The following is a 14,655-nucleotide window of genomic DNA, read 5'->3' as shown; positions in this document are numbered from 1 at the left end:
TGCCTGACAAGAAGTGTAAAATCCGTTATTATTTAATGTCATACGTTATGTGTACTACAGTAGTGTGCCAGATTAGTTTTACAGCCTAATGAGGGTGAAATGCAACACGTGTATATGCTATACTGTACTTCTATAATTTGTCTGACTGTGGAGGGAGGTGAACTTTTAGGTGATTAGTTAATTCACCACGCTGGCGATATTTCTTGTCACAAATGTGACACTGAAACGGCCATTCTCCTGTATGGATATAACTGTGAGCCTTCAGGCCGTTTGCCGCAGTGAACCTTTGACCGCAAATGTTGCAGCCGAACAATTTCTCACCCGTGTGCGTCCTGCGGTGCGTTGCGAGATTGGTCGGGTTCGCAAACTTTTTGTCACACTGATCACAGCAGTAGGGTTTGTCCCCCGTGTGTATGTTCATGTGAAATTTAAGTTTGGTCATGCTGCTGAGAGTTTTGCCACATACGTCACAAACTGGGCTTTGCCCTGGTTTATCGCCGGTGTGGACTCTCATATGGTTCTGAAGTGCACTCGCGTGAGCACACCTTTTGCCACAGGTCTCACAGACATAAGCCCTCTCCCCAGTGTGTTTAAGCATGTGGTGATTGAGAGCACTTTGGTGACTACAGCTTTTGCCACATACGTCACAAGTAAACAGCTTCTTTTCTGTGCGCTCGCCGAGCTGCTGAAGATGAGTTACCTTGTGTGTGGACAACGATGAGGAGGAGAAGAAACGTTCACCACACATTTCACAAACATGATCTCTTTCTCCTGAATGGAGATTCTCGTGATCAGCCAGGCTTTGTCTACACTCAAAGGTCTTGGCGCAGAGAGAACAGCGGAATGTCTTCTCCAACGCTGAACACTTATGCCGCTGAAATGCTAATTTCCCTGAAAACTCAGCATCACAAAATGTGCATGTCTGAGTGCACAATTCTTTTGTGCTTGTTTTTGGTTTGTCTTTGTGGTGCCGCATGTGTCTGTTAAATGTACTTTTATAGGCAAAACCCGTCCCACATTCAGGGCAAGTGAACAGTTTTTCTCCGGTGTGTTTCCGCGAATGTGCGACCAGTTCCCGACCAGTGGCGAAACGTTTGCCACACCGATAACACCAGTGCGGTTTAGAATGACTCAAAAAGTGTTTGTCAAATAAACACTGTAGTGCAAAGGTTTTTTTACAACAAGGACACTTAATTAGCTTTTTCTTCTTAATTTTCTCCTTGACCTTGTCTGCATCTGCAGTTAATTCTTGGGTTGTGCAAGTCAAGTCAGTGACATCCTCGTTGTTCAATTCTGAGACGGGTTGTGGGGCTTGAAGTTCCTCTTTTTCAGTTGTCAGAGTCTGGGAAGCAGAAGCATCTTCTTCTTGTCTTTCTCCCTGTTCAGGCCACACAGGTACTACAACCACAATATGACGAGGGTCAGAATCATCTTCTTGTGTGACATCAGGTCCCTCACCTATACAAAATAAATACAAATAAATAAATACAAAGAGTATCTGTCCGAAATGCATATTTGAGCACTCACTTTTAATTTTCATGTATCAGTTATACTACAGTATTTGTTTGGTTGCCTGCACATCTGAAATAAACAAAGCTCTTTTAAATGTGAATATGATTTGTTTTCTAAGAAAGGTTGTCTGAGAAGGTTAGGAAGTACTACCCTCTATAATCCCTCTCTGAGTGACGCTTCGCTAATTCGCCGGTCTGTACGGAGCTTTAGACCACAGTGCTTGTCATCAGTAGCTGAGGTTAATGTATAGAAAGAGCAAAGATGTGTGGTAAAATCACCATTTCATAATGTTTTGGAGTGGGCGGGTCCAATGTTCAGAACCCAGAGTGGAGCGGTGGAGCTCAACTTTCATAGGTTCTGGAAGCCCTGCCCAAGTTGAAAACAGTGTTGTGTCATTTATAGTATACGGCAGCCTTAACTCACCTTGGTTTCTGTCTTTTCTTGTTCTTGTTCTTTTTATTTCCAAGTCTACCTCAGTTTTCTTTCCCTTACGACAAGAGCCTTTGACAGGTGATTCTGTAAGGAAACCACAACAAAATGTGACTTTCTTCTTTCTCTCTCTTAAAGTGAACACAATGACAGAACTCCATTTCTAACATAAGAGACCTGTTACCTTAAACCATACTGCTCCCGGGTGCCGTCTACCGACTCTCCGGTCGTCACCAAACTATTCCTGGTTGTCACTTATTAGTTATTCTATTGTATTAGATTGACAACTGTAAGTCGCTCTGAGTATCTGCTAAACAGCTAAATTGTTCTAGGGTTGTTAGCCTACAGTATGGATACAAGAATGCTCGCCCAGGGTCAAATCCAGTGCGAGGAGATAATGGGGGTGAGTGTGTTTTGGGCGAGTCTTCCTACAGTAGGCTACTTACGTTTTTTTCCTCCATCCATTGTTCCTGCTCTTTGCTTGACCGTCTTTCTTGAAGTCTTGTATTTGACACCACCTCTTTTCTTTGGAGCAGGAAGAGACACATCTTCGGACATGGATATTTTCAACAGCAGTGACATTTTCTCCACCGCGTTTTTGGTCCATGTTTCCATCAGAGAAGCAAATTGGCTCTGTAAAATTAATTATTGTTGGGAATCAGTGAATCAGTTTCTCCATGGAAATGAATATCGTTGCTAATATTGTTGTAGAAGAAATAGGTGTAGTGTACATTTGTCCAATATCGATACCTACAAGCAAGTATATCTGCTCTTCAATCCTGTGGCTGAACATGCAGCATGGACTTTAGTTAAAGTATTGTCAAATATTACTCAATTACAAGTGATGGCTGCTCAGACAAACTTGTACTTGAGTTAAAGTACTGGAGTACTTGCTTTTACAAAGTGCATTTTCGTATTTTTAAATCAGTGTATATTAAAAATATCAATAATAGTGAGGCGGCTATTTTGTGTGTTCACACAGAATTTGTGTTAAAATAAATGTATTTATTTTTTAAATGTGATGTTGGCTAGGGGTGGGCAATATGGAAAAATACAATATCGTGATATTTTTACAAGCTGTATCACAATACACTATCTTATCACAATTCTTTTTCATGTTGGTTTTTATGGTTACTTAATAGTACAACCACATAAAAGGTAACAATACTAAAAGAAAAATTAGTAACAGACTATTTAGACCAGTGGTCTGCAAAGTGGAGTCCAGGGACTCTCTGGGTTCCTTTTGGGAGGTCAAAATTGTCCCTTCCAACTATGTAACTCTGACAATATGCAGAATCACTCGCAAGACACTTTACATTCTGCATTTTACATCCTATGCAAACTTCTAATAAAGTAATCAATCACAGATATGGTCCAAGGGAAGGCGAGGTTATCTGGGCCAGATGACAGTGCGTCATACGTGGAAGTCAGTGATTCTGGGGGTCCCTGGACCCCAATCAAGACCCCTGCACTCAAGGCCCCTGAGGATTGGGGCCCGCTGCCCGCAGGGGTCTTGATTGGGTTCCACGGGGTTGGATTAATACTTCTTATAGGCTAATTATCTTTTAAGCACAAATCTTCACTTATAGTGGTCCCTCCTGTAGCTACATTCAATTTGAGTGTTCATTTGTGAATGGCATTATTATTATTAGTATTATTTCTACTGCATTATCTGCATACCGTCATGGCTTTAAGCTGTTGGTTTCCTTCCTCTTGCACGACTTGCAGAGTCTCAACAGTGTCCTTCTCCTGTGTGTCCAGGGGTAAACAGCATGTGTTCCATTGCTCCAGGAGTCTCCTCATCTCCGCCACAGCAGCTTCTACCAGCGCCTCCATAATAGCACACATCTGAACATGGAAAGTCTCGTGGGCGTTGTGGCTGAACATAGTTTTGTTTAAGATTTAACGTAACATCAAACGTGAGTTTATCTGCTTAAATCATACAAGTTACCCAAATTTATATAGGTGGGAAAGACAGGAATGAGTCCAAAACGACTAAACGAGGACATTTGCTGTTAGGTTGCTATGCTAATTCTCTGTTTGTGCCTATGTGAAGTGAGCTGCATTAGCGTTAGCTGCAATAAAACTTCCGGTGTCGATCTCTTCAGAATAAGAGTACACCTGAGGCTATGGTAAAAAATATTCTACACAGGGTAATCAAACAAATCAGACTTCGTATTGTGGGAAATGCATTCTAGGTGTAGGTGGTGAAGCAGAAGCTTTTGGCATTCAGGAAACGATCTTCTGTGGCCAAGAGGTGAAAGAAAATCGCTTCATTACTTAAACTGATCTTAATGTCATAACTATAACTTGTTTGTCAACTGTACCGAATGTAATGTCCTCTGGTCTCTTGACTGAGTAGCCTTTCAGAACAACACCGTTTATTATGGTGTGGAACACAATTAAATGACCTCTTCACCACTTTTATTGCCAACAACACGTGTGTGTGTGTGTGTGTGTGTGTGTGTGTGTGTGTGTGTGTTTGCGCTTGCACAGAAAGTGCAAGTAATAATACTAATAATTAATAATTAGTAATTACCTATATTATCCCACAGGGGTAATTCAGTTTCAGCTTAACCCAGCTGAGCGCTGCCCAAAAGGAGTGCGGGAGGGGGGAGCAGGTGGGGGGCTAGGTGTCTTGCTCATGGACACTTCGACCCATAGCTGGAGCTGGAATCGTACCTGGAACCTCTGGAGTCCTAGGCATGGACACTAAACATTCAGCTATGGCCGCCCCAAAATATTAGGAATAACATAACTCTGTGAAGAATAGCATTTGTGTATATAGCGCTTTTCAAAGTATTCAAGTTGCTTTACATAATATGTGCAGTGGTGAAAAAAGTACTCAAATGATTTACTTTATTATTGAAATTCCTATGCTAACAACATTACAAAATAATTGCCACCATCCATGACATTACTTATAAAGGGCACTTCTATGATTGTGACTTGTATCTCCCTGTCTTTGGGCCAGTGTGTGGGCACAACATGGAAATATCTCTGGTTGATGAATTCAAATGGAATCACAGCCAAATGCGTTAAACTCTGTACAGATCTGAGAGAGTAAAGGTTGTAACAACACACATAAATGAGTAAAATGAAAGTAATAAAGAAATAATTTGTGAATATTTAGCATAGTTTAGCTCTAGCCGCAAATTGCAACACTAGATTTTTTTATACTCGGATGAATCTAGGGTTGCAATACCACCCATAGGGATTCAATGCATGAAAACAGTTTTTTGCTAACTGATTGTATTAAACGACTTCAAACTCACCAATATTGTGGCTCTATGGAAAGCTTGGAATTTACTCTTGCTAACTGCAAAGTGTTTGTTTCTGAAAAATCCACCGAAGAATTGTTATGATTTATTTTCTGTTAATAAAATCCGAGCAGCCATGTTTTTTTTCTAAGTCTTGAACTTAGGAAGCGCTCGTCTTCTATAACACCACGTCCCGCTGCCTCCTGCATTAGGCTATGTGACAGAACCAGCTGGTACACAGGACTGCTGAGTGACTTCCCACGAGCGCTTCCAAACTCCAGCACTTAGAAAAAATAATCACCCGAACTGAATTTCTTGACAGAAAATAAAATCATAACAATTCCACGGTGGAATTTTCAGAAACAAACACTTTGCAGTTAGCAAGAGTAAATTCCAAGCTTTCCATAGAGCCACAATATTGGTGAGTTTGAAGTCGTTTAATACAATCAGTTAGCAAAAAACTGTTTTCATGCATTGAATCCCTATGGGTGGTATTGCAACCCTAGATTCATCCGAGTATAAAAAAATCTAGTGTTGCAATTTGCGGCTAGTTTAGCTCCACTAACATTCAAGTCAGCCTGTCTGAATGAGGATTCAGACAGGCTGACTTGAATGTTAGTGGAGAAAAGGTCAAACTGTTTCATTTTGGGGTGAATTAACAGCCCATAGTGTATTTTAAAGCAGCTAAACCTTATTAAAGCTTGTATCTTATCATCCTTATGTATGTAATGTTCATAAATAATCTCTCCAGAGCAGGTTCTTCTGTTTGTCATCCATTATGTGTACTATTATGTCAGATCTTATTTTCATGACCCCGTTTTACAGCCCACTGAGGGTGAAATGCAACACATTTATATGCTATACTTCTATAATTTGTCTGACTGTGGAGGGAGGTGAACTTTTAGGTGTTTATTTAATTCACCACGCTGGCGATATTTCTTGTCACAAGTGTGACACTGAAACGGCCATTCTCCTGTATGGATATAACTGTGACCCTTCAGGCCGTTAGCCGCAGTGAACCTTTGACCGCAAATGTTGCAGCCGTACAATTTCTCACCCGTGTGCGTCCTGCGGTGGACTGTGAGATTAGCCTGGTTCGTAAACCTTTTGCCACACACATCACAGCTGTAGGGTTTATCCCCCGTGTGTACACGCATGTGTATTTTAAGATTAACCATGCTCTTGTAAGTCTTTCCACACAAGTCGCAAACCGGGCGTTGCCCTGGCTTCTGTCCGGTGTGGACTCTCATATGGTTCTGTAGCGCACTTGCGTGAACACACCTTTTGCCACAAGTCTCACAGGCATAAGGCCTCTCTCCAGTGTGTTTACGCGTGTGAAGGATGAGAGCACTTTTGTGACTACAGCCTTTGCCACAGACGTCACAAACAAACAGCTTCTTTTCTGTCGTCTTCTCCCCCTGCTGCTGAAGATGAGTTACCCTGTGTGTGGACAACGATGAGGAGGAGAAGAAACGTTCACCACACATTTCACAAACATAATCTATTTCTCCTGAATGGAGATTCTCGTGATCAGCCAGGCTTTGTCTACACTCAAAGGTCCTGGCGCAGAGAGAACAGCGGAATGTCTTCTCCAACGCTGAACACTTATGGCGCTGAAATGCTAATTTCCCTGGAAACTCAGCCTCACAAAATGTGCACGTCTGAGTGCACAATTGAGTTTTCTTGAATTTGTGCTGATTCATGTGTCTGTGATATGTACTTCTATAGGCAAAACCCGTCCCACATTCAGCGCAACTGAATATTTTTTCTCCGGTGTGTTTCCGTGAATGTGCAGCCAGAGACTCTGGTCTGGCGAAACGCTTGCCACACTCAGAACACAAGTGGGGTTTAGAGTGAAACAAATAGTGTCTGGCAAATAAACCCTGTAGAGCAAAGGTTCGCTCACAACAGGGACACTTGATGGGCCCTTTTTTCTTCTTGCTCTTGTCTGCGTCTGCAGTTGATTCTTGGGTTGTGCAGGTCAAGTCAGCGTCCAAGTCTGCGATATCCACGTCAGCAACATCCAAGTCAGAGACATCCTTGCCGTTCAATTCTGAGACGGGTTGTGTTTCCTGAAGTTCCTCTTCTTCATTTGAAGGCTGAAATTCTGTATGAATTTCTCCTTGTGTTTCTTCTTCTACCCGTGTGGCCTGAAGTTCTTTTTCAGTTGGAGGCTGGGAAACAGCTGCATTTTTTTCAGTCTTCTTCTTCTTCTTCTTCTTTCGTGTATCATTGTCCTTGATGGTTGTTGGAGGCTGGGAAGCAGCAGCATCTTTTTGAGTTGGAGGCTGGGAAGCAGCAGCAACTTCTACTTGTATTTTTCCCTGTTCAGGCCACACAGGTATTACAAACACAAAATGACGGGACCGATAATCTTCATCTTCATCTTCTCGCGTAACATCAGGACCCTCACCTGTAAAAAAAATGAAGAAAACAAGAGGAAAAAAAACATCTTAACCATAATGTACAGTAGTTCCGTCATTAATTCCACTGTTCGGTGCTGCTGAGATTTTGTGACTCCCTGAACCGAACTGAAATAAATTCAGCTCTAAAAGTGGAGCATGCATCGGCCCTTAGAGTAATGTTAACTCCAAGCAGAAAAAGTACAAAACTATGGCAGCACCACTTTAAATGGCCTAAAGTTAAATGTTCATATAATTCATTTTAATTGCACTCATTGTTGTGAACACTGTTTAGATATTCATAAAAATCACATGTGTTGTAGTGAAATGAAAGAGGGGGAAAGTCTTCATCATCACAAGTAAACAGCTTCTTTGTTCTAGGAGTGAGTCTTTACTTACATTTTCTGTCTCCATTCATTGTTCCCGCTCTTTGCTTGGCCATCTTTCTTGAGCTCTTGTATTTGACACCACCTCTTTTCTTTGGAGCACCTCTTTTCTTTGGAGCAGGACATGGATGGACTTCTTCGACCATGGATATTTTCAACATCAGAGCTAGTTTCTCCACCGCGCCTTTGGTCCATGTTTCCATCAGGGATGCAAATTGACTCTGTAAAGTTATTGTTAGAAGAAAAAGAAAACAAAGAAACATGTCATGATGTCACCACTCACCAGACAAGACGACTAGTCTCTGTATGCCATCATAAAATAAGTAATAAAACAAATGACAAAATACAGCGAATCAGTTTCTCTATGGGACTAAATATTGTTGCTAATATTGCTGAACCGAGGAATAGTATGTCTCGTATGCGTACCACCGGTTTCTAAATTGAACATTTAATGGAGGAAGCAGTAGGATGTTGCATTATTGAAAATGAGCATTTCCAGACTCAAACACTTACAAAAATAATGCACGGAATTCATTGACAGAAAGTAGCTCATAACATGTCTATGGTGGATTTTTATGACACAATAACCTTGCAGATAGAAAGAGGATAATGCAAGCTTTCTGTACGTTGTTGAATAAAAAATCAGTCAGATAGCACTTTTCTGTTTGGATGTATGGGCTATCAAGGGTTGGTATTACAAATATAAATTCCAGATTTAAAAAATAGCATCTAATTGCGGCTACTGTAGCCTAAACCTTTAATGAATTACATTTAAAAACATGTTCATACAACAGATTTTTAAAGCGACACAAACTTCCAAAAGCTCATCTCTACTTACTGCTCAACATAAGAGCAAATGGCCAACAATGTTTAGTTGGAATTCAATTGAACCGTACTTCAATTGCAAGTTTTAATGTATGTGTAGAATCACAACAATTGTTGTGATTCTTGTCTCTCAAGACACTTTATAGAGTCTAGAGAGACCTGATCGTCGGGCACTGATATGGGGCAATACAAGGGGTTATTTGGGCTGGGCCAGATGACATGGCAAGTTCATAGCGGTTGTTCTCAAAGTGGGGTCCGGGGACCCCAGCTGCCCCAGAGGGCATGAGGGGGTTCAAGGGGTTGGAATCATTACATATTTCCAAGCCATCGTTGAAAACCATAAATTCATATATATTACTTAATAAAATGTTTAATCTGTTTCAATAAAGAAACAATCAGCATCTTAAAACAAGCCATACCAATATCAAAATATCTGAGGTCTATACCACATTTTAAATGAAAGGCGATTGTCTATTAATTCTCTTGATGATGATAATTTCTTTGTGTAGTCAAATGCATCTTGTCACCCATGTTTTGCAATGTCATCAGAATGGCAGAAAGTATACTTAATGTAATCTGATCAAATAATCACCATTCTTGTAGTTAAAAAACTATTTATAGTTGACCTTATCTGAACTCCTGTAGGCTTCTTTACCTATGCGAACTTCTAATAAAGTATTATATCAAATCAATCAACCAACCACGACAAAAGTGTTCATTTTTGTGAATGCCATTTTTTACTTCCATATGATGAACTCTGTACCGTCATGGCTTTAAGCTGTTGAGTTCCAGTCTCTTGCAGAGTCCCAACAGTGTCCTTCTCCTGTGTGTCCAAGGATAAACAGCATGTGTTCCTCATGCTCATGGTTGAACATTGCTCCAGGAGTCTCCTCATCTCCACCACAGCAGCTTCTACCAGCGCCTCCATAACAGCACACATCTGAACATGGAAAGTCTCGTGGCTAAACATAGTTTAAGATAAATGTAAGTAAAATAAATCATATAAGATACTGAAATATATTCAGCGTTCTGTTCTGCATAGGTGGGAATGACAGAAATACGTAACGAGGACATAAAGGTGTTGAGTTGTTGACTCGATTTCTATGGATGTTGTTGTTCTGTTGTTTTTAAAAGCGAGCGTTGCACTGAGAATATCCGCTTCCGCATTCTATTGGGCGCATTGCTGCCCTCTACAGGAGTGGTTCTCAGACCTTTTCATGTCAAGGAGCCCGCGGACCCCCATTTGAAAAGTTATGTCAGCATTGTGTGGTTCCTGTGGAAATAACCCTTGGCTTTCTAGGATCTCCTTTTAGTTGACCTTGTACCAGTGATTTGTACTGTCATGAAACTGTACTTTTTTCTATTGCAAACTTCATTCTTCAATCAATCAATCAATCAATCAGGGAGATTTTTACGGGTCTAGAAGGGATTATCAACCACTTTCAACCATTTAGAGACAAAAAATACTCTGAGAAACGCAAATATAATCACAAACTCAAAAAAGGCCCCAATAAACACCTTGAAGCCAAATTAGAAATAGTCAGTTTAGAGGCTAATAAACTGAGAAATCGGACAACCTCCTTAATCCTTTCTGCCAAAAAAAACTACTTGGATGAGAAAGTTGAGGAAAACATCCACAAACCACGAGACCTATGGAAGCTATTTAAAACCCAGCTAGGCTGTGGTGCTAAACTCAGATCCATAGCCAGCAACATATCCATCCAAACTCCCATAACCCTCCTCACTGATAGTCTTGATGTAGCCAAAAATCTCAACATCTACTTCACCTCCATGGCCAAAAATCTGGTCAATAAACTACCCGCTCCATCTGGGCTGTTTGGTGTTAGGCACATCTTGAAATTCTACAGGAACCTTGGGGTATGCAAAGACAACTTTAAACTTGCCACGGTGACAACTGATGAAGTGTTTAAAAAACTGCGCACCCTACCTCAATTCAAGGCCGCTGGCCATGATAAAATTGCCCCCAAATTTCTCATAGACTCAGCTGCCACCATTGCCCCAATCATTACCCATATTATTAATCTATCTATCAAGCAGGGTTATGTCCCCCAGGACTTCAAATTAGCCAAGGTAACCCCCCTGCACAAAAAAGGCAGTAAACTTGACCCTGGCAACTACAGGCCAATCTCAATCCTTAGTTCCATCTCTAAGGTAATGGAAAAAATTGTCTATGAACAGGTGGCTAAATATCTTGAAGAGAATAAACTGATCTACGAGTTCCAGTCTGGCTTCAGAGAGTCCCATTCCACAGATACATGCCTCATCTATTTGAATGATTACATCAAACGTGAAATTCACGATGGCAAATATTGCGGCATGGTCATGCTGGACCTCCAGAAGGCATTTGACACCGTCGATCATTCTATTCTGATTGAAAAACTCAAAGCTATTGGTCTTGATAGCACAGCAGTGAGATGGATGCACTCTTACTTGGTGGGGAGGGAACAGATGGTGGAAGTCAACGGAACCCTGTCCCCCCCCCCTCCCAGTAAACTGTGGAGTACCTCAAGGGAGTATACTAGGACCACTGTTGTTCTTAATATACGTAAACGACATGTCATCTGCTTGTGACTGCAATCTGTTTCTGTTCGCGGATGACTCGGCTCTCCTAGTCTCAGGCAGAGACATTTTGCAGGTTGAAAAGGCCCTTAACTGTGAACTTAACAAGATCTGCACCTGGCTCAATGACAACAGACTCTCAATTCACCTAGGCAAAACTGAATGTATCCTCTTTGGATCTAGTCAGAAACTTAGCCTAGTTGAGAACTTCACAATTAAAGTAGGTGACACTGTGATAGAAAGAAAAAACCACATCTGCTACCTGGGTTGCATCCTGGAGGCTAACCTATCCAGTGAAAAAATGACCACCAAGGTAATCAATAAAGTCAATCAACGAATTCGCTTCTTGCAAAGAGTTGCCCCACTGATCAATATTAAATCCCGAAAGACACTAGGAGGTGCTCTTATTGGGCCCCTCATTGATTACGGAGTCCTTGTCTGGTATCGCGACGCCCCAGCTGCCTTAAAGCTAAAGCTCCAAACAGCCCAAAACAAACTAATTAGGGTTGTGCTTGGTCTCCCTCCTCTGACCCACCTTACCGAGCATCACCACGAAAGCGTGGGATGGCTCAAAGTAGCTGACAGAGTACAGCATCTTGCAATGGGCCTGGTGTACAAGATACACTACACCTCCAAGATTCCCATGTACCTGACAAACTACTTCTTAAAGGTCAAGGATGTTCATGATCATAACACCAGAGGCAGCTCCACTAATCATCATCAGCGTAGATTTAACACTAAACAAGGCGCTAACTCGTTCTCCTGCTATACCATCAACATGTGGAACGCCCTTCCACAAGCCCTAAAGGAGAGCAAATCCCTAGCCTCCTTCAAAATTGGTATGAAAAGTCACCTTCAGACAGCAGCTACCCGTGACTTGTAAATAGACTAAGCCCCCATGCTCCCCCCCCCCCTTTTCTTTGTATTCTGCCTTTTGTATTTGATGTTATGCTTTTGAAACTGATATTATCCTAGATAAAGTACTATGTTCTATCCGTCTGTCTTTCAATGTTATATGAGATACTTAAAGTGTGGTTCCTGTGGAAATAAGCCTCGGCTTTCTAGGATCTCCTTTTAGTTGACCTTGTACCAGTGATTTGTACTGTCATGAAACTGTACTTTTTTCTATTGCAAACTTCTAATAAATTCTTCAATCAATCAATCAATCAATCAATCAATGAATGACAACATGACATCATGACATTTCTATCTCTGAGACCCCATAGGCCTATATGGTATTGTAAAATCAATGTTAATTTAACTCTGAGAGTGTACAAATGGAACCAAAGGGGACCCAGTTTGGTTCCATTTCATTTGGTTCCACTGTAGTTTCAATGCCAAAGTCTTATTTTAATTATTAGGTTGAACGAGAAAAAGGTAAAAAACAGAACTGACATTTGGGGGGTATCTACTGTACACATTTCTAAAGTGACAATTTAAGGACTTTTTAATACTTCTAAAATGACAGATAAAAATTTGGCAATTATTAGAGGCAGAATTAAATTGTGAAAATACAACGTAGGCACGAGTGGGACTGAGTTACTAGGGCCCAAGGTGGAGGGGCCTGGAAGTATTTTATACTTTAGCTATTGAAAAATAGCAGATATACAAGCTCACAGCAGGGCACCGAGCCAGCGAGCCTGACAAGATATATACTGTATTTGTGTTATACAAAATGTATTAATATAAACTGTACTCATTGTGAAGAACACCCCATTTAGAAATCCTTTGGTTTGTCATTTGTAATTACCGGTGTTGTGTTTATGATCATGATTCATGATGCATCAGTTAATGTATGTTTACGACTGGTATTCAATATGAATTACTCGATTTATGGAAAAAACATAATAAATATAATCTTAAGGTTCTTCCATTTAATAAGAGCTGAAATTTGGAATGTTCACTGTTCAGGTGTTTTCCATTTTTCTGTCAAATACAGATTGTGTAGCTATCAATGTACTGTTGATTACTCTAGCAGAGGTGTTTATTTTACCTTTTAAATGTATGTAAAAGATTTTACTTCATAGCGCCCAATATAAATAAAGAGAAACAAATAATTGAAAAGTCCATCAATCTTTATTCTGCAAGGTGAGGAGCCTTCATTTGCTTAAAGTGCAACATTGTTTTCTCTCTCAACAGTATACATGCCAACATACAGTATAGTGCAGTGGTTCTCAACCTGTTGGTCGGGACAGTATAGTGCAGTGGTTCTCAACCTGTTGGTCGGGACCCCCGGGGACAGTCCCCAAAATATTTTTGGGGGTCCCCAGATGATCATTCAAAATCATCAATGGACATTTATTTATGACATTCTAATCATTCTAGCAATCTAGTTAAAGTACAACTTTGTTTCCAACCAGAATATGCAATCAGACTCAACACAGTCAAACCCTCTCAGTTATCTTATCTATTTGTAACTATGCAAGTATAAATGTAAATAAACTGACCAGTAAGTGTCCATTAACTGAAACAATCACATTAAATTGAAGCTAATCAGCAAAATAGACATCATGAAACAATGAATTCTAGTTTGGTAAAGTTAATACAATTCTTATGCTAACAACATGACAAAAGCATGTTCAGAATTGCCACCATCCATGACATTACTATAAAGGGCACTTCTGTCATTGTGACTTGAATCTCCCCGTCTTTGGGCCAGTGTGTGGGCACAACATGGGAAATATCTCTGGTGGATGAATTCAAATGGAATCACAGCCAAATGCTTTAAACTCTGTACAGATCTGAGAGAGTAAAGGTTGTAACAACACACATAAATGAGTAAAATGAAAGTAGTAAAGAAATAATATGCATTTGTGAATATTTAGCATAGTTTAGCTGCTGCCTCATTCAGACAGGCTGACTTTAATGTTAGTGGAGAAATGGTGAAACTGTTTTATTTTGGGGTGAATTAACAGCCCCCCAGTGTAGTTTAAAGCAGCTAAGTCACCATTTACCATTGTACCTTCTGTATGTAATTTTCATAAATAACCTCTCCAGAGCATCCATTATGTGTACTATTATGCCAGATCTTATTTTCATGACCCTGTTTTACAGTCTAATGAGGGTGAAATGCAACACATCTATATGCTATACTTCTATAATTTGTCTGACTGTGGAGGGAGGTGAACTTTTAGGTGATTATTTAATTCACCACGCTGGCGATATTTCTTGTCACAAATGTGACACTGAAACGGCCATTCTCCTGTATGGATATAACTGTGAGCCTTCAGGCCGTTAGCCGCAGTGAACCTTTGACCGCAA

General features: G+C 40.6%; 1 protein-coding gene and 1 long non-coding RNA gene across 2 annotated transcripts; both read right to left on the bottom strand.

The window, feature by feature from the left end:
- Position 1: 1 nt before the first annotated feature.
- On the bottom strand, positions 2–3,949 carry LOC308300093. The gene is made up of 4 exons (XR_013962800.1): positions 3,622–3,949; positions 2,388–2,574; positions 1,936–2,028; positions 2–1,458 (listed from the first exon to the last, which is right to left on the bottom strand). It is a non-coding gene; the product is annotated as an uncharacterized lncRNA (long non-coding RNA).
- Positions 3,950–6,067: 2,118 nt separating this feature from the next.
- On the bottom strand, positions 6,068–8,107 carry LOC308299595 (uncharacterized protein; the record flags this gene model as incomplete). Its single annotated transcript, XM_080743390.1, has 2 exons — positions 8,003–8,107; positions 6,068–7,614 (listed from the first exon to the last, which is right to left on the bottom strand). Exons 1-2 carry the CDS (start codon positions 8,043–8,045, stop codon positions 6,068–6,070), a joined length of 1,590 nt encoding a protein of 529 aa, XP_080599516.1. The 5' UTR covers positions 8,046–8,107.
- Positions 8,108–14,655: the final 6,548 nt, after the last annotated feature.

Source organism: Nannobrachium achirus, assembly GCF_963921795.1.
Source record: "Nannobrachium achirus genome assembly, chromosome: 15".
NCBI lineage: Eukaryota > Metazoa > Chordata > Actinopteri > Myctophiformes > Myctophidae > Nannobrachium > Nannobrachium achirus.
Note: the sequence above shows the minus strand (reverse complement) of the source record. Positions and strands in the feature narration are given on the sequence as shown.